The sequence below is a fragment of the Heterodontus francisci genome, chromosome 26, assembly GCF_036365525.1.
Source record: "Heterodontus francisci isolate sHetFra1 chromosome 26, sHetFra1.hap1, whole genome shotgun sequence".
NCBI classification, from domain to species: Eukaryota; Metazoa; Chordata; class Chondrichthyes; order Heterodontiformes; family Heterodontidae; genus Heterodontus; species Heterodontus francisci.
This window is the reverse complement of record NC_090396.1, coordinates 48584202-48608895: the sequence shown is the minus strand read 5'-3', so window position 1 is coordinate 48608895 and position 24694 is coordinate 48584202. Positions and strand designations below refer to the sequence as shown.

Here is a 24694-nt window from a genome sequence, read left to right as displayed (position 1 = left end):
ACTGTTTATAGAGGCTCACCTTGTGACGATGAGGTCCAGCTGGTTCCAACCTGATCACTAACCTCCTCAATCTCTCAACATTTAACCGTCCCTGCATTCCTGTAATCACTCTGTCCTTGGGGAGGCAAAACCTCCTTCAGGAGCACCCAATTCACTCCCAGTCACCACAATATTGCCAGCTCAGATGATCTGCTACCAACTGCCTCTTATGACATCCTCATTCCTAACAAGTTGAAGTGCAGCTCCCACTTTCCAGCTGCATGTTCTCAATCTGGTGGTTGGGGTTTTAGTGCACATGGGCTTTGATTCCCAATACTCGTTCACTTTGACCTTGCTGTTTGTTTCTCACCTGAATTCTTTTCAGTTAGATTTCTGTCTTTTCCATAGCTTTGGCACTGCCCAGGAAACATTGATCCTTTTGAGACTTTTATTCCTCGTCTGTAGACTCTTTGGCCTTTGATATGGTTAACCATTCAGTCCTCTACCATTCAGGGCTGGCCTCTCCCATTCTACCTCTGTAATCTTGTCATCCAAAACTCTGCTGCCTGTGTCTTTACTCACACCAGGTTCCATTCACCTATCCCCTTTGTGCGCGCTGACATATATTGGCTGCTGGTCAAGCAATGTCTTGATTTTAAAGTTCTCATCCTTATTTTCAAATTCCTCCCTGGTTTCACCCCTCCCTATCTCTGTAATCTCCTCCAGCCCCTCAATCCAGAGATATATGTGCACTCATCTAATTCTAGCCTCTTGAGCATCCCTGATTTTAATTGCCCCACCATCAGTGCCATACCTTCAGCTGCCTAGGTTCTAAGCTCTGGAATTCCTTGCCTCAGCCTCTATGACTCTCTACCCCTCTTTCTTCCTACAAGCGGGTACTACTTTTACCAAGCTTTTGGCCAACTACCTTCATATCACCTTATGTGACTCGGTGTCTAAGTTTGCATTATAATGCGCCTTGGGATGTCTTGTTACAATGAAAATGCAAGATAAACGTAAGTTGTTCTTGTCTGAACATGGTCAACACATCTGCAACGACTCTTCAGGTAACAGCAGCTCCCAAATGATTTGATGTTGTATTATTGGCTCCTTCTGCTCCACAATTTTATCTGTCAGCAGAGGATGAGTTTCTATATTATGCTAATGACAGTCGGGTATGTGGTTTTCTCATTACCCTCAACTTCACAACTGCTATTGTCCTATCCAACTGCTTATCTGATGCCGAGTGATAGATGAGCCGGAACCTTAAAGCCATCTTATTTATAATGTGTGTTGTCACTGATGTGTGCAAGACTTTTAATTATACAGGTAAATATGCATAACAACTGCTTGGGATTGTAGTGGTCATCTGTTGTCCTGAGTGTTGCCGAAGTGATTGAGAGTTACAGTGCCTGAGGTTTACAGCCTGTGCTTTGCCATTCTGTTATTGGGTCAAGAGTTGTGAAGTACTTGCTAGCATGATGGCTCAGTCAATATTGAGGTTAGAATAAAAAGAAAGTTATGGATACATGTAATGAGTTACAAAAACAATTGAATCCACTGTTGATTACTAGCATTTACCTTTGTTTAAATAGCTGTAACATGTTTTTAGATACTTTCCATCTCTTCTCTTTAGCCTCCTTGTCTCGAGAGACAAGGGGTAAGCGCCTAGAGGTGGTCAGTGGTTTGTGGAGCAGCGCCTGGAGTGGCTATGAAGGCCAATACCAGAGTGACACTCTTCCACAGGTGCTGCAGATAAAATTGATTGTCAGGGCTGTTACACAGTTGGCTCTCTCCTTGCGCTTCTGTCTTTTTTCCTGCCAACAGCTAAGTCTCTCCGACTCGCCACGCTTTCGCCCCGCCTTTTATGGTTGCCTGCCAGCTCTGGCGATCGCTGGCAATCGCTGGCAACTGACTCCCACGACTTGTGATCAATGTCACAGGACTTCAAGTCACGTTTGCAGACGTCTTTAGAGCGGAGCCATGGACGCCGGTGGGTCTGGTACCAGTGACGAGCTCGCTGTACAATGTGTCCTTGGGGATCCTGCCATCTTCCATGCGGCTCACATGGCCAAGCCATCTCGGGCGCCGCTGGCTTAGTAGGGTGTATATGCTGGGGATGTTGGCCTCCTCGAGGACTTCTATGTTGGAGATACGGTCCTGCCACCTGATGCCAAGGATTCTCCGGAGGCAGCGAAGATGGAATGAATTGAGACGTCACTCTTGGCTGACATACGTTGTCCAGGCCTCGCTGCCGTACAGCAAGGTACTGAGGACACAGGCTTGATGCACTTGGGCCTTTTGTGTTCTGTGTCAGTGCGCTATTTTCCCACACTCCCTTGGCCAGTCTGGACATAGCAGAGGAAGCCTTTCCCATGCGCTTGTTTAATTCTGCATCGAGAGACAGGTTACTGGTGATAGTTGAGCCCTAGGTAGGTGAACTCTTGAACCACTTACAGAGTGTGATCGCCGATATTGATAGATGGAGCATTTCTGACGTCCTGTCCCATGTTCATTTTCTTGAGGCTGATGGTTAGGCCAAATTCATTGCAGGCAGCCACTTTCCATACACAATAGATAACAGGACTCTGGTTTACATAAAGGTAACCATGATGACATCTACAGATGTACGAATTAGGAGTAGGTCACTCGGCCCCTCGAGCCTGCTCTGCTGTTCAATAAGATCATGGCTGATCTGATTGTAACCTTGATTCCACATTCCCACCTACCCCCGATAGCCTTCCACCCCCTTGCTTATCAAGAATCTATCTACCTCCTGCCTTAAATGTTTAAAGACTCTGCTTCCACTGCTATTTGTGGAAGAGAGTTCCAAAGACACTCAACCCTCCTGAGAGAAAAATATTTCATCTCATCTCTGTCTTAAATGGGCCACCCCCTTATTTTTAAATAGTGACCTGTAGTTCTAGATTTCCCCATAAGGGAAACATACTTTTCACATCCACCCTGTCAAGACTCACCTCATGTTTCAAACAAGTCACCTCTTACTCTTCTAAACTCCAGCGGGTACAAGTCTAGCCTGCCCAACCTTTACTCATAAGACAGCCCACCCATTCCAGGTATTAGTCTAGTAAACCTTCTCTGAACTGTTTTCTGTGCATCTGCATCCTTCCTTAAATAAGGACACCAGTACTGTACACAATACTCCAGATGTGGTCTCGCCAATGCCCTGTATGGCTGAAGCATAACCTCCCTACTTTTGTGTTCAATTCCCCTCTCGATAAATGATAACTTTCTAATAGCTTTCCTAATTACTTGCCGAACCTGCATCCTAATCTTTTGCAATTCATGCATTAGGACACCCAAATCCATCTGCATCTCAGAGCTCTGCAATCTCACCATTTAGATAATATGCTTTTCTATTCTTGCCAAAATGGACAATTTCACATTTTCCCACATCTTTGCCCACTCACTTAGCCTATCTATATCCCTTTTGTAGCCTCCTTATGTCTTCACAACTTACTTTCCTACCTATCTTTGTGTCCATCAGCACATTTAGCAACCATACCTTCGGTCCCTTCATCCAAGCCATTTATTTCAATTGTAAAAAGTTGAGGCACGCCACTTGTTGCATCTTGCCAACCAGAAAATGACCCATTTATGCCTACTGTTTCCTGTTAGCTAGTCAATCTATCCATGTCAATATGTTACCCTCTACACCATGAGCTTTTATTTTCTGCAATAACCTTTTGATGTGGCATCTTATCAAACGCCTTCTAGACATCTAGGTACAGCACATCCAATGGTTTCCCTTTATCCACAGCACATATTACTACTTCTAAGAACTCCAATAAATTGGTTAAACATGATTTCTCTTTCACAAAACCATGTTGACTCTGCCTGACTAACTTGAATTTTTCTAAGTGCCCTTTTTTTTTAACTCGATGGGGTGAGCATTGCTGGCAAAGCCAGCTTTTATTGCCCATGTGTAACTTAAAGACCAGTTCACAGGTGAGGTTTTATAATATCAACCTGGGGTTTTAATTTAATCTTCCCATTGAATGCAAAGTTAAATATCAACCGAGGTTTGTGTTCCAAGTAACAATGCTGAAACATGTGTAAATGGCCAGAACTCCACATATCTAGTGTATTACAGGGGGCAAGAATGTCCATTGTTTAGATGTCGGGCTGCAGTTAGTAGTTCATGGGAGTAGCTTCATGAAATGGCAGCTGACTGGTGGAGTACTAATCTTTGCAGACTAGAAGATGCCAAATTGATTTAGCTGCTCTCAGTGGGGGTATTAGTTGGCATCTCTGCCCCTGAACTGTGGGGAGGTGGTGGGTGAGGTGGAAGCAGCCACAGTTTCCATTCTAGATCCAATCCAGCGATCTTGGTAGTTTTGAGAACTGGATTTGCTGCTTGAAATCATGAAGCACTTTCAAAATGTGATGAGCTTCAAGGTTAAGTGGTAAGTTTCAAAAATAGTCTCACTCAGCAATGATGCCAACAAGAATCAAACCACTTGCCAAGACTTGCTGTCTAGGCTTCTGCATAAAAAAGACGACTTAGGAAAGGTACCAGAAGGTAATGGAGCCTGTGGAACTATATCCCATCAGGACATAGACTTGCAGACAATAGCAAACTGAGGAGACAGCTAAGGGCTTAGAAAATGAGTTTGATTAACAGTGAGTAGAACAATGGTAGATGAAGCTTAATACAGACAAGTTTGTATATTGCATACAGGAAGAAAACTGGGTGAGAGACATAATTGATGAATAATGCTGAAATGAGGGTGAAGTTGAAAGACTCTGATATTCATTTACTAGACACTTAATATGTCAAATCACTACTGAGCAACAATCAGCAAATCAAATAGAATGCTGGACTAAGGTCAAAACAGAGTACAGTTGAAGATGTGCATCAGATGAACTAGTGCAAAAACAGTAAGTGGTCTGATTCAACCAGACTATGAATACTATGTCCAGCTCTGGTTACTAAGACATACGGCAAAGATTCCAGCATCAAGATTGGCTCTGAGCATTAAATGACAGTTATGAAGAAACAGCAGACAAATTTGGCCTTTTCAGCCTTGAAGTGAGGTAAAGGAATGGAGACTTTGTAGAGTTCGGTTAATATAGCAAACAATGGGTGTGCAATCTTTTTCTTTTTGGCAGGGTTGTGGGCTTCTGAACCCTGCTATCAGGCTCAAATGGGGGTAAGAAGTCTGCACAATGTGGGAAAGAGTCACAATTTTTAGCATTTGCCCTCCCTCTGTTTCTGGCCCCTCTAGGGGTTCAAAATCCAGCCCTTCGACTTGGTGACCATACAGGAACAGCAATGGACGTCCAAGTCAGGCTGGTGTGTAGCTTGGATGGGGGAGCTTGAAAGTTCCCAGGTGCCTGCTGCCCTTTGACCTTCTGGGTGATGAAGGTCGCCAGTTTGGGAGGTGCTGCCAAAGAAGTTTTAGTATTGCATGCATCCTACAGCTAGTACATGCTGTCCATCTAGGCAAGTGGAAAGTATTCCAGCACACTCCTAATACTTGGTTAGAGGGGCTTGCAGGTGGTGGGTCACCCTGCCACAGAATATCTAGCCTCTGACCTGTGGCTGTTCCAGTTCTGGTTCTAACCACTAGTGTCCTAGAATGTTGATGGTGTGGGATGTGGTGATCTTAATACCATTAAATGTCAAGGGAGGTGGTTCGGCTTTCTTCTCTTGGAGATGGTCATTACCTGGCACTTATTTGTTGCATGTTTTGTTTTTTACATCTGTTAAAGGCCGAAGATGTACAATCGGCAAAGCTAACTGTGCTCACAGACGGCATCTACTTAGAAGCTGTTAATTACGCCAGTTTCCCAAGCAATCAAAACAGTTTCAAGATACGGTGCAGATTTCAACAAATGGCACAAATGCTACTTGCTATTAGACCAAGTCTGGGTGTTGTCAAAGTCTCACTGCATGCGGGCATGGACTAGATTATTTTTCTGAGGAATTACCAATGGAGCTGTTTTTGGCATCCTTCCATCTGAAAGATGATGGACATGCAGCAAACAATCCATTTAGTGGGGTGTATTCTCTTGATGCACTTTTGGCTGTGAAGGCCAATCCTTGAGAGGCAGGTTCTGCTACAAGTGACATGAGTAGTTGTTTTCGGCATTGATGCCAGCTCCCAAGCTGTTGTAGCTACTGGTCGTTGTTAGTGCATGCCACTCCACAGGATGTGTCGCCATTTCCTTCTTTCGCCAGCTAGTAACTCCCAGGTGTGATAGTTATCATCTAGGGCCTTCATGTCACGCATGCATGTAGCTTTTGAAGCAGAGCTTTGGGTACCCCACTGGTTGTCTGGCCCTGGCTACCTCGCAATAAGGAGGGTCATTGGGTGTGTGACTATCTTCCATCCTGTGGAAGTGTCCGATCCACTGAAGCCTCCTCTGTTTGGTTAGTGCCAGTGCACTTGGAGCTCTACCTTTTGAGAGGACTGCCACATTTGTGATTTTTGTCCTGTCAGGACTGTCTCAATGGAGCTGAACATTGTGCTATCATCAGTAAACGGCTCCACATATGACTTTATGATGGAGGAAAGGTCACTACCTAATGTATACAGCACAGAATTAGGCCATTCAGCCCAACCAGTCCCTGCCAGCATTTATGCTTCACTCAAGCCTCCTCCCATCCTACCTCATCTAAATCTATCATCATAATCCTCCTATTCCCTTCTTTCTCATGCTGCTTTCGTTTCCCCTCAAATGTATCCATACTATTCGCTTCAACCACTCGTTGTGGCAGCAAGTTCCACATTCTCGCCACTTTTTGGGTAACGTTCCTTCTGAACTCTCTGTTGGATTTCTTGGTGACTATCTTATATTGATGGCCTCCAGTTATGCTCTTCCCTACAGGTGGGGACATCTCTCTCATACTCTTTCATAATTTTGAAGACCTCTATTGGGTCACCCCCCTCAGCCTACTTTTGTCGAGAGAAATGTAACCCAGCCTGTTCATCCTTTGCTGATATGTACGTCCCTACCAAATTCATGGTCAAATTTTACAAATTGCGCAGTTACTTCATTTTAAGAAATGTGAATTTCACGATTTCACATTTAAATCATAAATTTCATTGTGTTGCAACACATGATAAATGATCTGTTTAAAACAAAAAAGGCATGGGAGATTTCTGGTTTCAAATAGCATTTATTGTATACTCAAAACTATTGTAAAAAGCTGACTGTAAACAGGTTACATTCTTTACTCCGTGAAGTCAGTGGTTGAATGTGGGCATGGAGCAACCTGCAACTGTCTTTCTCTTCACTGCCTGCAAGTTGCATTGTCAGTGATGAAAGCAGATATTTTGTTGAAATCTGCACCATATTTTGAAACTGTTTTAATTGCTTGGGAAACTGGTGTAATTAACAGCTTCTAAGTAGACGCAGTCTGTGAGCACAGTTAGCTTTGCTGATTGATTGTACACCTTCGGCCTTTAACATGTAAAAATCAAACAAAACATGCAACACATAATTATCTTGCTATTCAGTGGACTCATCACAGATAATTGCAAAAGACTCGCGTGTTATTCTAAGAATTCATCTCCTCACAATGTGTAGCAAGAAGTTTCGGTAGGTAGTCCTGTCATGGTTTATTTGCATTTGGCAAGCAACTGCTATTTTGCACATTACGTTAAATGAATACCCGCAGCTTTGGGTAATCATTTTTCCAGTGGTATGTTGCCACTTGAGAGCTGCAATGGAAGCCCTCACTCATCTACCAGTCGGTGAGTTGAACCTTGTGTCAATCAGTAAAATGTGTGAAGCTCATAAAATGGCTGATTTCACAGAGAACTCAAAATTTCTTGGTCCATGACTCATTTTCTACAGCCATGAATTTGGTAGAGCGCTACTGCTATGTTTTTAGTTTTAGTTTTAGAGATACAGCACTGAAACAGGCCCTTCGGCCCACCGAGTCTGTGCCGACCATCAACCACCCATTTATACTAATCCTACGCTAATCCCATATTCCTACCACATCCCCACCTGTCCCTATATTTCTCTACCACCTACCTCTACTAGGGGCAATTTATAATGGCCAATTTACGTACCAACCTGCAAGTCTTTTGGCTTGTGGGAGGAAACCGGAGCACCCGGAGAAAACCCACGCAGACACAGGGAGAACTTGCAAACTCCACACAGGCAGTACCCAGAATTGAACCTGGGACGCTGGAACTGTGAGGCTGCGGTGCTAACCACTGCGCCACTGTGTATACCCATGCATTTCTGGTAACATCCTTATAAATTTTCTCTGTATCCTTTCCAATGTCTCTATATCGTTTCTATAATATGGTAACCAGAACTGCACACTATGGTCTAACCAAGGTTCAGCATTAACTTCCCTACTTTTCTATCCCTCTTAAAAATAAACACCAGTGCTTGTTTTTCTTTTTTATGGCCTTGCTAACTTGTGTAACTTCCAGTGATTGGTGTATTTGTACTCCCAGATCCCTTTTGTTGCTCTATCCTACCTAGATTCTTAGCTTCCAAGTAATAAGTAATCTTATTCTTCCTCGCAAAATGTACTATGTCACATTTATCTGTGTTGAATTCATTTCCAATTATTTACCCATTCTGCAAATGTATTAATGTCCTCCTGTAGTTTGTTGCAGTCTTCCTCCTATATTGACTACTGCATCCCCCACAAATTTGGTGTCATCTGCAAATTTAGAAATTGTTTTTTGATTCCAAAGTCCAAATCATTCATGTAAATTGTGAACAGCAGTGGTCCCAGCACTGATCCTTGTGGAATACCACTTACTACCTTGTGCCACTCTGAGTAACTACCCTTTACTCCCACTCTGTCTTTAAGCCAGCTAGCAATCCATTTTGTCACTTGTCCCCTGACTGTGCATTCTCTGACCTTATTAATTTAGTCTGTTATGTGGCACTTTTTATTGAAGTTTTTTAAAAATCTAGATAAATTGCATCTATTGCATTATCATTTTCTACTCACTCTCACCTCAAAAAAATTCAATAAGTTTGGTCAAGCAAGATTTTCCCTTTTTGAAATCTATGCTGACTATTCAATATTATAGTTTTCCTTTTCAAAGGTTTTTTCGACATCTTGGGGATTCCTTTTTTTTCTACCACTGATCAGCTAACTGGTCTATAATTCCCTGGGCATGTTCTGTCCTCAAATATAGGAATTATGTTAGTTATCTGCCAGACCTCTTGCACAATTTTTTTTCTAACAAATTATTAAATGTGCAGTAATACTGATGCTATCTCTTAATCTTTTTGCATGGTTAATGAATGTTTTTCAGAGTGGAGGAAGATTTATAGTGGAGTTCCCCAGGAGTCGGTGTTAGGACCCTTGCTCTTATGGATGGATGAATTTCAGAATTTGCAAAACTTAGAAGTAGTGTGAATTGTGAGGAGGATAGTGTAGAACTTCAAGAGGACGTAGACAGGTTGGTGAAATGGGTGAACAAGTGGCGGATGAAATTTAATACAGAGAAGTGTGAAATGATTCATTTTGGTAGGAGACAGATAATAGAAAATACAGGGTACAATTCTAAATGGAGTGCAGGAGCAGAGGGACCTGGGTGTGTGTGTGCATAAATCATTGAAGGGGGCAGTAAAATAAAAGCAAAATACTGCGGACGATGGAAATCTGAAATAAAAACATGAAATGCTGGAACTACTCAGCAGGTCTGGCAGCATCTGTGGAGAGAGTCGCAGACTTAACGTTTCACGTCAGTGGCCCTTCTTCAGAACTAGCAAATGTTAGAAATGTAAAAGGTTATAAGCAAGTAAAGCGGGGGTGGGGCAAGAGATGACAAAGAAGGTGTAAATAGGACAAGGTCACGGAATAGAAGGTTGTGGAGCAAAGGCAAACAATATATTAATGGTGTGTTGAAAGATGAAGCATTAGTACAGATAGGGTGTTAATGGACTGAAAATTGAACAGCCACAAGTACAAACATGAAAAAAAAACAGTGGGTATGCAAACTGAACAAACTAAGATTAGGCTAGATACTGCCATTATCTGCTTTTACCTACCTCTTCTGTCCAATTAATATCTGGGGTAGTTGAAATCCCCCATGATTTTTTTTGTTGCTCAATTCCCTAATTTGTTGACATTTTTTCTTCCACCTCCCTCCCACTATTGGGTGGTCGGTAGATGTCAGTTGCTTCACCCTTATAGGTATAGATTGGGCCTAAGACACTACTATGAGAAACTCCTGCAGAGTGATGCTCTCTGGCTGAAATGATTGGCCTGCAACAATCTTCCTTTGTGCTTAGTGTGACTCCAATCATGAGAGATGTGTCCTTGGATTCCCACCGACTTCAGTTTTACTGGGGCTCCTTGGTGCCACACACTGTTGAAATACTAAAATAAAAGCTAAATACTGTGGATGCTGGAAATCTGAAATAAAAACAAAGTGCTGGAAATGCCCAGCAGGTCTGGCAGCATCTGTGGAGAGAGAAGCAGGGTTGACACTTCAGGTCTGTGACCTTTCAGCAGATCTGGCAAAGGTTAGAAATGTAATCAGCTTTGAGCTAGTGAAAGGGGTGGGGAGAGAACAAAAGGGAAGGTGTGTAGTAGGGCAGAGCAAGGGCAGGAGAGATTAAATGACAAAGATGTCCTGGAATAAAGGCAAAGAGAGTGCGAACAGTTGTAGTAAAAGACAAAGCATGAGTCCAGAGAGTATAAATGGCAGAATAATAAGCAGCTCAGTCCAAACGCACAAACATGAAAAACAAGTTTAAGACAGGCACATATTTAAAAATAAATATATAAAATATTTACTTGTACTTTCAATTTAGTATCCTGTATTCACTGCTCACAGTGCGGTCACCTCTACATTGGGGAGACCAAACGCAGATTGGGTGACCCGCTCAGTCTGCAAGCATGACCCTGAGCTTCCAGTTGCTTGCCATTTTAATGCACCACCCTGCTCTTATTCCCACATTTCTGTCATTGGCCTGCTGCAGTGTTCCAGTGAACCTCAACGTAGGCTCAAGGAACAGCATCTCATCTTTCGATTAGGCACTCTACAGCCTTCTGGATTCAATGTTGAATTCAACAATTTCAGAGCATGACTGGCTTTTTGTAGCTTATTTTTTAACCATGTGCCTGTCTTAAACTTGTTTTTCATGTTTGTACTTTTGGATTGAGCTGCTCATTATTCTGCCATTAACACTCTCTGGACTAATGCTTTTGTCTTTTACTGCAACTTGCTCCATGATATCTTTTGTCATTTAATCTCTCTGGCCCTCTGCCCTATCACACACCTTCCCTTTGGTGGTTCTTCTCTCACCCCCCACCCCCCCCCACAACTCACTTTCACTTGCTCAAAGCCTATTACATTTCTAACCTTTGCCCGTTCTGCTGAAAGGTCACAGACCTGAAATGTTAATTCTATTTTCCTCTCTCCACAGATGTTGCTACACCTGCTGAGTATTTCCAGCACTTTGTTTTTATTTCTGTTGAAATACTGCCTTGTTGTCAATAGCAGTTATTGGTGCTGCGATTGGGACATGGTGGAGACTTTAAAGTTCTTTTGGGATGGATGGACTTGCTATCCTCAAGATGGTTGTGGATAAGTAAGTTTAGTGAACAGAGACCCAACCAGTTCCCATCCACCACCACCCTCCTCTGGCTGGCTGAACTTGTTCTTACTTTGGAGTTGAAGGAGAAGTTGTTCGTTCACTTCCTTCAAATAAAGGTATAAAATATGGGTACCCGCTTGGGTCCTAGTTATGCTTGTCTTTTTGTGGGATATCCGGACATTCCTTGTTCCAGTCCTACTCAGGCCCCCACCCTCACCTCTTTTTCCAGTACATTGATGACTGTATCGGTGCCGCTTCCTGCTCTCGTCCCAAACTGGAAAATTTCGTCAACTTTGCTTCCAATTTCCATCCTTCTCACCTTTGTGTGGTCTATCTCCGACACTTCCTTTCCCTTCCTCAACTTCTCTGTCTACTAATCATTATAAACCAGCTGACCCCCATGACTACTTTGACTGCACTTCTTCATACCCTGTTTCTTGTAAGGACTCCACCCATTCTCCCAGTTTCTCAGTCTCCAACGCATCTGTTCTGATGATGCAACCTTCCACAACATATCTTTTTTTCCTCTACCGAGGATTGCCCCTCCGCTGTGGTTGACAGGGCCCTCAACTGTGTCTGGCCTATTTCCCATACTTCTCCCCTCACCCCTTCCCTCCCAGAACCATGGACAGGGTTCCCCTTGTCCTCGCTTTCCACCGCACAAGCTTCCATGTCCAAAGGATCACCACCTGCCTTTTCAGCCACCTCCAGTGTGATGCCACCACCAAACACGTCTTCCCTTTCTCCTCCCTTCCCCGTGTCAGTATTCCGAAGGGATTGTTCCCTCTGCGACACCCTCCTCCTACTCAGCACCTTTATCCCCTTCCCATGCAATCGCAGGAGGTGTAATACCTGCCCTTTTACCTCCTCTCTCCTCACCATCCAAGGCCCCAAACACTCCTTCCAGGTGAAGCAGCAATTTACTTGTACTTACTTCAATTTAGTATACTGTATTCTCTGCTCACAATGCAGTCAACTCTAAGTTGGGGGAGACCAAACGCAGATTGGGTGACCACTTTGCAGGGCACCTCCATTCAGTCCGAAAGCATGACCCCGAGCTTCTGGTTGTTTGCCATTTCAACACACCTACCCTGCTGTCATGCCCACATTTCTGTCCTTGGCTTGCTACAGTGTTCCAGTGAACATCAATGCAAGCTTGAGGAGCAGCACCTGATCTTTTGATTAGGCACTCTACAGCTTTGTGGACTCAACCTTGAGATTAACAATTTCAGAGCATGACCAGCCTTTTTTTTTATATTCTAATTTTTTTGATTTTTATTTTTTAACCATTTGCCTGGTTTTCATGTAGAAGAGCTGCTTATTATTCTGCCATTAATATTCTGGACTAACGCTTTGTCTTTCACCACAACACACTCTTTTCCTTTGTCCCATGACAGTATTATTATTTAATCTCTTCTGCCCTCTACCCTATCACACACCCCATTTGTTCTCTTCCCCACCAACTCTTTTTTTTTTCTCCACCCTCCTCACTTAAAATCTAATTCTTTTCTAACCGTTGCCAGTTCTGATGAGGTCTGTGACCTGAAACGTTAACTCTGCTTCTCTCTCCGCAGATGCTGCCTGACCTGAGTATTTCTAGCACTTTGTTTTTATTTCAGATTTCCAGCATTTGCAGTATTTTACTTTTATATTAAGTTTAGTGGCCTAGCTAACTCAGAAGATCCAAGATATCCAACCTGAGATTGATCTGATCTATGTTTCACTTCTGCACTGCCAATTGTACATCTGGAAATTTCTTATTGTTTCATTCTCTGTGTATATATAATTTCGCAGATGACATGAAAATTGGTGGTGTCGTAAATAGTGAGGAAGAAAGCCTTAGATTACAAGACGATGTAGATGGGCTGGTAAGATGGGCGGAGCAGTGGCAAATGGAATTTAATCCTGATGAAGTGTGAGGTGATGCATTTTTTTGGAGGACTGGCAAGGGAATATACAATGGATGGTAGGACCCTGGGAAGTACGGAGGGTCAGAGGGACCTTGGTGTACTTGACCATAGATCACTGAAGGCAGCAGCACAGGTAGATAAGCTGGTTAGGAACGCGCATGGGATACTTGTCTTTATTAGCCGAGGCACAGAATATAAGCAGGGAGGTTATGTTGGAGCTGTATAAAACCCTAGTTAGGCCACAGCTGGAGTACTGTCTACAGTTCTGAGCACCACACTATAGGCAGGATGTGATTGCATGGGAGTGGGTGCAGAGGAGATTCACAAGGATGTTGCCTGGGCTGGAACATTTCAGTTATGAAGAAAGACTGAAAAGGCTTGGGTTGTTTTCCTTAGAGCAGAGAAGGCTGAGGGGGGACATGATTGAGGTATACAAAATTGAGGGGCATTGATAGGTTAGATAGGAAGAAACTTTTTCCCTGAGCAGAGGTGTCAATAACCAGGGGGCGTAGATTTAAGATGAGGGGCAGGGGGTTTAGAGGGGATTTGAGGGGAAAAAAAGTTCACCCAGAAGGTGGTTGGGATCTGGAATGCACTGCCTGAAGAGGTGCTAGAGGCAGAAACCCTTACAACATTTAAGAAGTATTTAGATGAATAGTATACAAAGCTACCAGTCAAGTTTTGGAAAATGGGATTAGAATAGTTAGTTGCTTGATGTCTGGTACAGACACGATGAGCCGAAGGGTCTGTTTTTGTGCTGTATAACTCTATGACCTGTTAACATATGCTTTCTAACACAGCTCTCGTTGTACTTCCTATGCAGTATCTACATGAATGAAGTGACCTGGTGTGCGGTTTTCCACGTGGATGTGTGTGTGTGAGTTAAAGGGGAGGAGATGGTGAACTAGCTGAAACTGCGCCACCTATGCTAGTTGGAGTTGTGTACTATTTCAAAGGCGCAGTCAGAGTCCAAGATTCTGCGGTTCTATCTGTTCCAGTAAGTCCGAGGAGAAATCTTGAGAATCGCCCCTTCAGGCGCGGCAACTTAAAACCGTTTAAGGAGTCGGGATCCCAGCTTCTCTACCCTTTTTAAAACAAAACTCGATTAAGTAAAGGAACGGATCGGCGGAGTGTGTTAGAAACGCGAAAGATCGAACAGTGATCGATAGGGATATTATTGCAGTTCTTGCCATTTTAAGTGTTGGGATTACAGATTTTGAGGGTTACTGACTTGATTAACCAGGTGAGCTTGATCGTCTTGGAACTTTATTTTGGTTTCTGTGCAATACTGTAACATAGGTAAATTAGTCCAGGCATTGCAACCGATGGACTTTTGTGAGCATGATGTCACTCGTTAGTTAAGGCAAGTGCAGGAGTTTGTCGTTTACCGCCCCCTGTCCAGATATAGAGGTGATGTAAGAGCCGAATCTCCGCAGTGCTAAGCCGCATTTCTTAATTTTTCCAATGCCGTTTTTTTTAACCACCAACTAGTTGTTTTCCCCTCCCACCTACTTTCAGGTAAGAGTTGGGGCAGTGTGTTCTGTAGTCTATTTTGCGGAATTTTAAGCTAGGGTTGGCTTCGTCACGGACACCCGGAAAGGCAATTGCTGGAGTTTGGCAATCGGAGACGAAATTGCCAAGAGGGCGAAGGAGAAGAAATCCGAGTAAACAGTCGAAATTGTCATCGGGTTGGTTGGAACTGAATCATAGTTGCGTTCTGTCTTCATACGTTTACAATTGCGTGGTGGTGGTTTGGATTAGCCACTTATTTCAGTCCCTATGTTACCACCACAACAACGTTTTGGGAGCAAGCTGAAACAGTATATTGGAATCGCTCAAAGCCCTACTATACAGCATGAAACTAAATTAAGCACTTTTCAGCGTATTTCAGATTAAAATGACAGTAAATATTGCTATTTTTGAAGGTACATTGAGTAGACAACAGACGGAGGTCATAAGGGGACGTCTCTCAACTATTCCAAATGAAGTTTTTTTTGTTAAATGTGGCTTGCAATTATATAACTAATGCTAAGCAGTAGCTGACGATTGAATTGGGAAAAGTTACCAAAGGCCTTGGCAAAGCTTTTGAAGGTGACCAAGAAAGTTGCATGCCTGAGGAGTTTGGAGAGTGTTTCAGTGTGTAGGACTGACTTAGCTGGAGGCACTGTTCCTATCCATCTAGTTATGACAACAGTTTTTGTTTTTATGCTTCAATTCACATTCAAATCTATCTGAATGGAGTAATCTGTTACATACTTCAAATCAAGCATTTATTCCAGACCATATGGTTGAGAATAGGACATGAGACATCATGTTGACAGGACCCATATGCAGAAGTCACTGGTGATGCCATTGCATAGCTGGGTCACCTATCGTCCTGTAATTAACTTTGCTGTTCTAAGATGCTGTCAGTTTTCAGAAACAAAATACAAATGTTACTATGCTCAATCACGTTGTGACAATCCACCCACCCACCCACCCACCCACCCACATATTCCATTTCAGCCATGTGCCATTGTGGCAAACACTGTCCAGACATGAGGTTCTTTATGTTGGACAAAAAGTTGGCAGTCCCCTGTGCTATTGTTTAGAGTGCTATTGTTTGATAAGCTTCTCGTCCTTCACCACAGTTGCTGCAGGGCATAAGGTGATCAGGGGAAAAAAGTGTGTATATCGTTTTAAAAAAAAAAGTGCTTGTAAATTAGCCAGAAAAAATAAGGAACTTTGACTTTTGTGATGCCTTTCTCATCCTCAGCATGTTCCAAAGTGCTTCACAACCAATTAATTTATTTTAAATTGTAATCACTGCTACATCTGCTTACATTACAACAGCCAATTTACACAATAGCAATGTGTAGCCAGATAATTAGTTTCAGTAATGGTAGTTGAAGGATAAATACTGGTCACTCCTTTTGATTGAATTCCCATCTCTGAAGAATGCTATGGGATTTTTTTCTTTTGCATTCTGAGCAAGCAGGCAGGGCTTTGGTCTAATATCTCATCTGAAAGATGGCACCTCTGGCAGAGGGGAGACAAAGTGCAAGAAAGTGTTTGCACACGCAGTAAGAGATATTTTATTGCATGCATCTTACAGTTTGTGTTTATTCTCTTTCAATGATCTATGTAACAGTGGGCTTATGCTTGGATTGTCCACTATTCCTATAAAACATAGTCAGGCATTGTGGTGTTAAGTATTTTCAGTAGTGATCGAGAGCTCTTGCACATCACTGCCACAAGGATTTGAATGATACCTTCTTCCTGCAAGTTTCAAACTAAAAATATGTACGAATTTAAACTGTCCTACTACACAGTACCCATGGTCTGCTGTAGAATCATTAGAATGTTTACAGCACAAAAGGACACCATTCAGTCTGTTGTTTCCATGCCGGCTCTCTGCAAGAGCAACTCGGCTAGTCCATAGCTCTGCAAAAAAATTTTTCCCCCTACGTGCTTATCCAGTTGCTTTTTGAAGGCTACGGTTGTATCTGCCTCTACCACACTTTCAGGCAGTGCATTCCTGATGCTTTCAGTTCTTTTGCCATTCCCCTTAAATTGGTGCTCCCTGGTTCTTGACCCATCCACCAGTGTGAACAGTTTCTCTCTTTACTCTGTTTGGACCCTCATGATTTTGAACTTCTATCAAATCTCCTCTTGACCCTCTCCTCTAAGGAGAACAGTCCCAACTTCTCCAATCTGTCCACGTAACTGAAGTACCTCATCCCTGGAAGCTTTCTCAAAATGTTTTATGCATCATCTCTCTAATGTCTTCACGTCCTTCCTAAAGCATGCTGCTGAGAATTGGATGCTATACTCCAGTTGAGGCTGTACTAGTGTTTTATAAAGGTTCTTCATAACTTCCTTGCTTTTGTACTCTGCCTCTATTTATAAAGCCCAGGATCCCACATGACACTTTTTAACCACTTTCACAATCTGCCCTGACACCTTCAATGATTTGTGCACATATGCACCCATGTCATTCTGTTCCTCCAGTCCCTTTTAGAATTGTGCCCTTTAGTTTCTATTGCCTCTCCTCATTCTTCCTACCAAAATGTACCACTTCACAATTCTCTGCATTATATTTCATCTGCTATGTGTCTGTACATTGCACCAGCATGTCCATGTCCTCTTGGAGTCTATCAGTATCCTCCCCACAGTTCACAATACTTCAAAGTTTTGTCATCTGCAGTTTTGAAATTGTGCCCTGCACACCCAAGACTAGGTCATTAATATAGATCAAGAAAAGCAGTGGTCCTAATACAGACCCTTGGGCAACCCTTGTGCCTACCTTCCTCCAGTCAGAAAAACAATCATTTACCACTACTCTTTCCCATCACTCAGCCAACTTTGCACCCGTACTGCCACTGTCCGTTTTATTCCATGGGCTTCAACTTGGCTGGCAAGTCTATTATGTGGCACTTTATTAAATGCCTTTTGGAGTCTATGTACACCGCATCAATCGCATTGCCCTCATCAACCATATCTGTTACCTCATCAAAACAAATCAATCAAATTAAACATGATTTTGCTTTAAACAAATCTGTGCTGGCTTTCCCCCAATTCACACTTGTCCAAGTGACTCTTAGTTTTGTCCCAGATTATTGTCCCAAAGCTTTCCCATCACTAAAATTAAACTGACTGGTCTGTAATTGCTAGGTTTATCCTTGCACCCTTTTTTTGAAAAAGGGTGTAACATTGGCAATTCTCCAGTCCTCTGGCACTACCCCTATATCCAAGGAGGATTCGAAGACCAGTTCCGATGAAGGGTCGCTGACACAAAACGTTAACTCTGCTTCTCTTTCCGCAGATGCTGCCAGACCTGCCGAGTGGTTCCAGCATTTCTTGTTTTTATTTCAGATTTCCAGCATCTGCAGTATTTTGCTTTTATTTTAGATTCCAGTTTACCTGGTACAGATCTGTTCTCACCCACTGAAATTGGCCCTGCTCCAATCATGTATTGCTACATTAGATTCTTCCTTATCCTTTTCTGTGGCTACCCTAAACCTTATGATACTATGATCATTGTCCCCTAAAAGTTCCCCGGCTGACAGTTGATCCACTTGACCCACCATTCCCTAGAACCAAATCGAGCAATGCCTCCTTCCTCGATCAGAGAATTCTCTTGAACACTACAGAAACTCTTCTCCCTCTCTGCCCTAACAACATAACCTGCGTACGAATACGGTACCTAAAGTGGTGTACTGAAACTGGTCCAGTATCTACTGCCACTTTTATAATGGTGGGGACAGGGAATGCAGCCATTTACATGAATTCTTTAAAGCTGGTTGCTTTAAATACTGTAAGCATCAATGCATATTAATAAAAGTGTTTCCAATGTATCCTTCACTTAAGGCCACCTGCTTTGGTAAAGTGAATGTTGGGAACTGGTCTGGTGGTTGATTTCCATTCAGTAGAGAAGTCAAGCATACCTACAGAGACCAACTTTCAAGAGCAAGCATTAAAACAGTACAGTGCCACGATGTCACTCTCTTCCGAAACACGGCTTCTTATTCAGATGTTTAAGTGACAAAGCAAAATCAGCTTGTGCTTTTGGATTATACCTAATAATAGGTCTATTTTGTAACTGTAGTAGCTCCAACTAGTCTTTTAAACTAAAATGAGAATACCTAGAGAGTATCGTTAAAGGATCTGTGCCTCACATTAAGTGCTCTCTTGTCATAGGAACATATGAAATAGGAGCAGGAGTCGGCCATTCAGCCCCCCAAGTCTGCACAGCCATTCAACTAGATCATGGCTGATATTCTATCTCAACACAATTTTCCTGCCTTACCCCCATATCCCTTGATATTTTTAATATCTAGAAATCTATCAATCTCAGTCTTAAGTATACTCAATGATTGAGCCTCCACAGCCCTCTGGGGTAGAGAATTCCACAGATTCACCACCCTCTGAGTGAAGAAATTCCTCCTCATCTCAGTCCTAGATAGGCTAACTCATTAATCGGTGTCCCCTGGTTCTAGGCCCCTCAGCCAGGGGAAACATCCTTCCTGCATCAACCCTGTTGAGGTCTGTAAGAGTTTTCAATGAGATCACCTCTCATTCCTCGAAACTCTAGAGAATATAGGCCCAGACTCCTCAATCTCTCCTCTTAGGACAATCCCAGGAATCAATCTGGTGAGCCTTTGTTGCACTGCCTCTATGGCAAGTATATCCTTCCTTGGATAAGGAGACCAAAACTGTACACAGTACTCCAGGTGTGGTCTCACCAAGGCTCTGTACACCTGCAGCAAGACCTCTTTACCCCTCAACTCAAATCCTCTTGCAATAAATCCAACATACTGTTTGCCTTCCTAATTGCTTGCTGCGCCTGCATGCTGGCTTTCAGTGACTTATGAACAAGGACACCCAGGTCCCTTTGGACATCAGCACTTCCCAATCTCTCTCCATTTAAGAAATACTCTGCATTTCTGTTTTTCCTACGAAAGTGGATAACTTCACATTTTTTCACATTATATTCCATCTGTCATGTTGCCCACTCACTTAGCCTGTCTAAATTCCTTTGAAGCCTCTTTGCAAACTCCTCACGACTCACATTCCCACCTAGTTTTGTGTCATCAGCAAACTTGGAAATATTACATTTTGGTCCCCACATCCAAATCATTGATCTATATTGTGAATAGCTGGGGCCCAAGCACTGATCTTTGCGGTACCCCACTAGTCACAGCCTGCTAGCCTGAGAATGACCTGTTTATTCCTACTCTCTGTTTTCTGTCTGTTAATCAATTCTCAATCCATGCCACTATATTGCCACTAATCCCATGAGCTCTAATTTTGCTTACTAACCTCCTGTGTGGGACCTTGTATCAAAAACCTTCTGAAAATCTAAATATACCACATCCACTGGTTCTTCCCTTTTTATCTATTCTGCTAGTTACAGCCTCAAATTCCAACAGGTTTGTCAAACATGTGGTATGACCAAGGCAGGAGTAATGTAATTCGGTCCCACTACTCCACAGGTCATAGCATATTAGTAATGTTTCCCACGTAATGTAAGATAGCCACATTAAAAACTCTATTTGTCCCCCAGAATAAAGCACACCAAACTAGGTTTCTTTAAACAACAACAAAATTAACTTTATTAAACTAAGTCTTAAACAGTAATCAGATAACTCTATATGTGAAAGGATTCTTTTCAAACTTCTTATTCTTCCTAACTCTCATGTGCGCACACATACATTTTTAAAAAAGGTTAAGCGCTTTTAAAAGGATGTTTTGGATTACAACTCAAGAATAAAAAAAAAAAACTGGGTTGTAATGTTCTGGTAGGATATTTCTGGGTGGGTGAGGTGTCCCAGTGTCAAATAGTCAGATGCCACTTGAACTCTGTCCAGGCGAGGATGAAGAACAGTCTGATAGGTAGGCGTTCATGGCACTTAGTCTGAAGCTGGCATCATGCAGATCTTTTAGGAAAGGGTGTAGCAATAGGTCTACTTGGGTTTTGAAATAGCAGTCTAGCAATAGAAGCTTCCTTGAGCTTTCAGGATCTCCTTAAACATAAGAGGCAACAGGAATCGCTCCTGTGGCAAGGATTTTTCAGAGATTGGAGGCAATAGGAGTCTGCTACCTTTAAAAATGCAGGTTTCCTCTCAGCAAAGGAGCCTTTCTCCACAGAGCAGCAACTCTCTTCCTCTCCTGGGGCCTTTTTTTTTTCCTCTCTCTCCAGGCAGACCCCAGTCACCACCTCAAATGTAGAATTTCTTTTAACAAGAGGCAAATCTTCTTTCTCAGGGAGAGGTCTTTCATCTTCAAAAACAGGCCCCAGCCAGTTTGTTCTGCCTCCTGCCTGCCAAGGTTACTGGACCCTAACCATAACTCTAACATCTGTCCCACTCAGTTCAAACACCAAGTTTCAGCATTCAATGTTCACAGAAAATCCTTTTTCTCAGTCTTTTAAAATACACAGAACTCCCAAGTTTTCAAATTTTAAAAAAACTTGACATGATTTCCCTTTCATAAATCCATGTTGACTCTGCCCAATCCTACCATTATTTTCTCAGTGTCCCAATTATCACATCCTTTATAATAGTTTCTAGCATTTTCCCTACTAATGTCAGGCTAGCAAGTCTGCAGTTCCCCCTTTTTGCTCTCTCCCTCCTTTCTTAAATAGTGGGAATACATTTGCCACCTTCCAATCTTCACAAATTGTTCCAGAATCTATAAAATTTTAGAAGATGATTAACACATCCACTATGTCTACAGCCAGCTCTTTCAACACTCTGGGATGTAGATCCAGGGGATTTATCGACTTTCACCTCCATTAATTTCTCCAGTACACCTTTTTTTACTGGTTAATTTCTTTCAGTTCCTCATTCTCGCTAGTCCCTTGGTTATTTCGCATTTCTGGGAGTTTTTTTTTGTATCTTCCTCAGTGAAGACAGACACAAGGTATTTGTTTAGTTTCTCGGTCATTTCCTTATTCCCCATTATAAATTCCCCTGTCTCTGCGTGTAGTGGGCTCACATTTTTCTTTGCTAATCTCCTTTTTATATACCTGTAGAAGCTTTTACAGTCTGTTTTTATGTTTCTTGGTTGAGAATTGAAAGTAAACTATCAGTTTCTTGGTCCTCCTTTTGCTGAATTCTAAAACTCTCCCAATTCTCAGGTTTGCTACTTTTTTTGCAACTTTAGAAGGCACCTCCTTTTGATCTAATACAGTCTTTAACGTCTCTTAGTCATGGTTTGATCACTTTTCTCCTGCTGGACTTTTGTGCCTCAAAGATTTGTTGTAAACCATGTATTAATTCTTTAAGTGCTAACCATTGCCTGTCTACTCTCGTACCTTTTTAATGTAGTTTCCCAATCTACCACAGCCAATTGCCTCTCATACCTTTTGAAGTTTCCTTTGTTTAGATTTAAGACCCTAGTTTCAGATTGAACTACAGCATCTCTTGCAGCCAAGTTTTCTGGTTGATTGAGTAGTAGCATGTGTGTGTGCTGTAGAGGGAATTGGAACGTTTTAAAAAAAAAAAAAAAAGTGTTGTCATAATTAGAAGGTCTATCTTGTGCATTATCTGTACTATTAATTTGATAGCGGTTTGCAGTGAGAATTTGCATTCTGTTAAGTTGCAATCCTGGACCAGGATTTTATCTGGGCGATGGGGGTCATGATTACCAGCAAAAGCTCCGTATAGCCGCCTCTGGGGAAGGCCTGCTGGATCAAGTGCCAATTGGGTACTTAAGTGGACAGTGGGCTTCCCTGGGATCAAGTACCCCAGCGGCAGAAGTCCTGCCTGCTGGCAGCTGCTGGCCAATCAGATGCCGGCAGCTCTTATAACTGAGCAGCGTCACTGTGGAGGTGGTGGCTGCTGCCAGTATTGGACTCACCTGAGGCCCTGGTCCCAGGCCGCAGGTAAGTCAGGGTGGGAGGGGTTTTGTGGGGGGAGAGAAGGGGCCAGGGCAGTGTAGGGGGGTTGGCAGCAAGGGCAGGGGGGTGGCAGTCAGCGGGCTTCTGCTTCTCAATGATGGATCCCTCATTCAGTCACTGCGCCTTTTAGCGAGGGACTCTCACCACCCCCACAGAGCTGGCAAGCAACCCTCCCGGCTTTGCTTGGCATGCTCCCTGTGTGGCGACAACCCTCCCTGCACTCGGCTAATTGAGGCAGCAGGATGAGGCCCTTAATTGGCTGAAGGGCCTCAATTGGTGTCAGGGTAGGAAGGCCTTTCCCGCCCCAGACTTCATTTGGGTGGAGGCAGGAAGGTGGCGGAGTCCCGATGTAGGGGAGAGCATAAAATTCCCCCTGGTGTGTATTCTCCCATCTTCTGACATGTACATTATGAAGTGATGCACTTCAGTACACTGAGTTACAGCATGCAAGGTAATTTTCCCCACCATCCCTCATGTTGACTTTCCAAACATTTCTTTAACTCTCTGGGGTAGAGTGAATACTGAGTGGAATAGAGGCACTTATTTTCTTTTCTATCTCCTTTTCAAAAAGACATTCAGTTTTAGCTTTTATATGCAACCTCAGTCTGTGTTGCCTTATCCTGTTGGCAAAGGCCTCAGAGGAAGCAGATTATCTGTCTGGCCTATTGGTTGGAGAATAGTGCAGGACAGCTTGTGTATGGTTTCTGTTTTTTAAAAGAGCTTTTACAGTGAGTATGATGGAAAGGAAACTGGTGTTGTTTCACTGTTTTGAACTCTCTTTCTGGAGGAGATTGTAGTGATTATCATCCGCTCACCTGCTTTGAAGATCCCATACTTGCCTTTCAACTATACTTATGAATTGCAATGATTACACTCACCATGGAATTTATGAATGTGATTGTGTAATGCCATCATCTTTGTATGAGTTCACAACATTTGAAATCGTACGATGAAAACATTTTGAAATAGTCTTTCGTATAAGTGGGGATGTTGATTTGAACAGTCGCAGATTGATCTGGCAAGTGTAATGGGGAAATTACTGATGCTTACTGAGCCCTGCCTTTAGGAAGGCAGAGGAACACTCATTCCAATGGTTGTAATCTGAGAATAATACGTTGCGACAATGTTGGCTAAATTGCACTCTGATGATTAGTTCTTGTTATAAGGGAAGCGATCAGACACTTGTTTTTATCTTTCTGAATCTGAGCTTAATTCTTAAATATAGTCTTAACTTATGAAATGCATGGTTACAGTAGATTTGTAAGATAAAGTATCTAATACTAGATCATTGAAGAAGAAACATTTTTAAGTTGCCAGAATTCAGGATTTCTCAATTGTACTTAATATGGCCCAAGCCAAATCTGATGATACTCTAGTACTATTGGGATGTTTTTGAGGATGATTCATGAAAAGGAAACAAGTGCAAAATGATGCAGATTGAATATTAAATTGTAATTTTACCATTGAGTTCCTTCTGAATTTTTTTTTGTACATATTATAAAGGAGGTAAGTTTAATGCCTTTTATGTTAGTTTTTCCCATATTCTTAATGTCTACTCATTAAAACTTAAAATAGAATCTTGTACTTCATGTTCATCTGAACCTTTGCTGAGTTTCAATAGACTTTTAGCTGACATGAGACATCAGAGCCTATTTCTTCCCTCAATGCCTACATTGTACATTTACAGCAGAGGATTTGGATAGTGATCGGAAGCTCACACTTATTGCCTCTGCATTAGGCAGGAAAGACCATGGCAGTATCTGTTATCTTCGCTGAGATCCAGCTAACTCAGCACAGTGATCAAGTTGGGCTTTTGTGTTCTGATTAGCTGCAAGTTTGGCATTAAAACATTTGACTGGAGGAAGGG

General features: G+C 42.6%; 2 protein-coding genes across 5 annotated transcripts in view; both read left to right on the top strand.

Moving 5' to 3' along the window:
- Positions 1-24694, top strand: part of LOC137384321 (cdc42 effector protein 4-like) — a 45304-nt gene that overhangs the window by 5421 nt on the left and 15189 nt on the right. The window contains exon 1 of one of the 4 annotated variants that reach the window (XM_068058186.1): positions 14359-14442. The exons of 1 other annotated variant lie outside the window; for it this stretch is intronic. The gene's annotated coding sequence lies outside the window, so the exon portion shown is untranslated. 2 more of the 4 variants (XM_068058185.1, XM_068058187.1) reach the window with 2 other exon arrangements.
- Positions 14356-24694, top strand: part of rpl38 (ribosomal protein L38) — a 54115-nt gene continuing 43776 nt past the window's right edge. Inside the window, exon 1 of the mRNA XM_068058189.1 lies at positions 14356-14442. Within this exon, the coding sequence (XP_067914290.1) occupies positions 14371-14442 (72 nt within the window). The 5' untranslated portion in view covers positions 14356-14370. The remainder of the gene's footprint in view (positions 14443-24694) is intronic.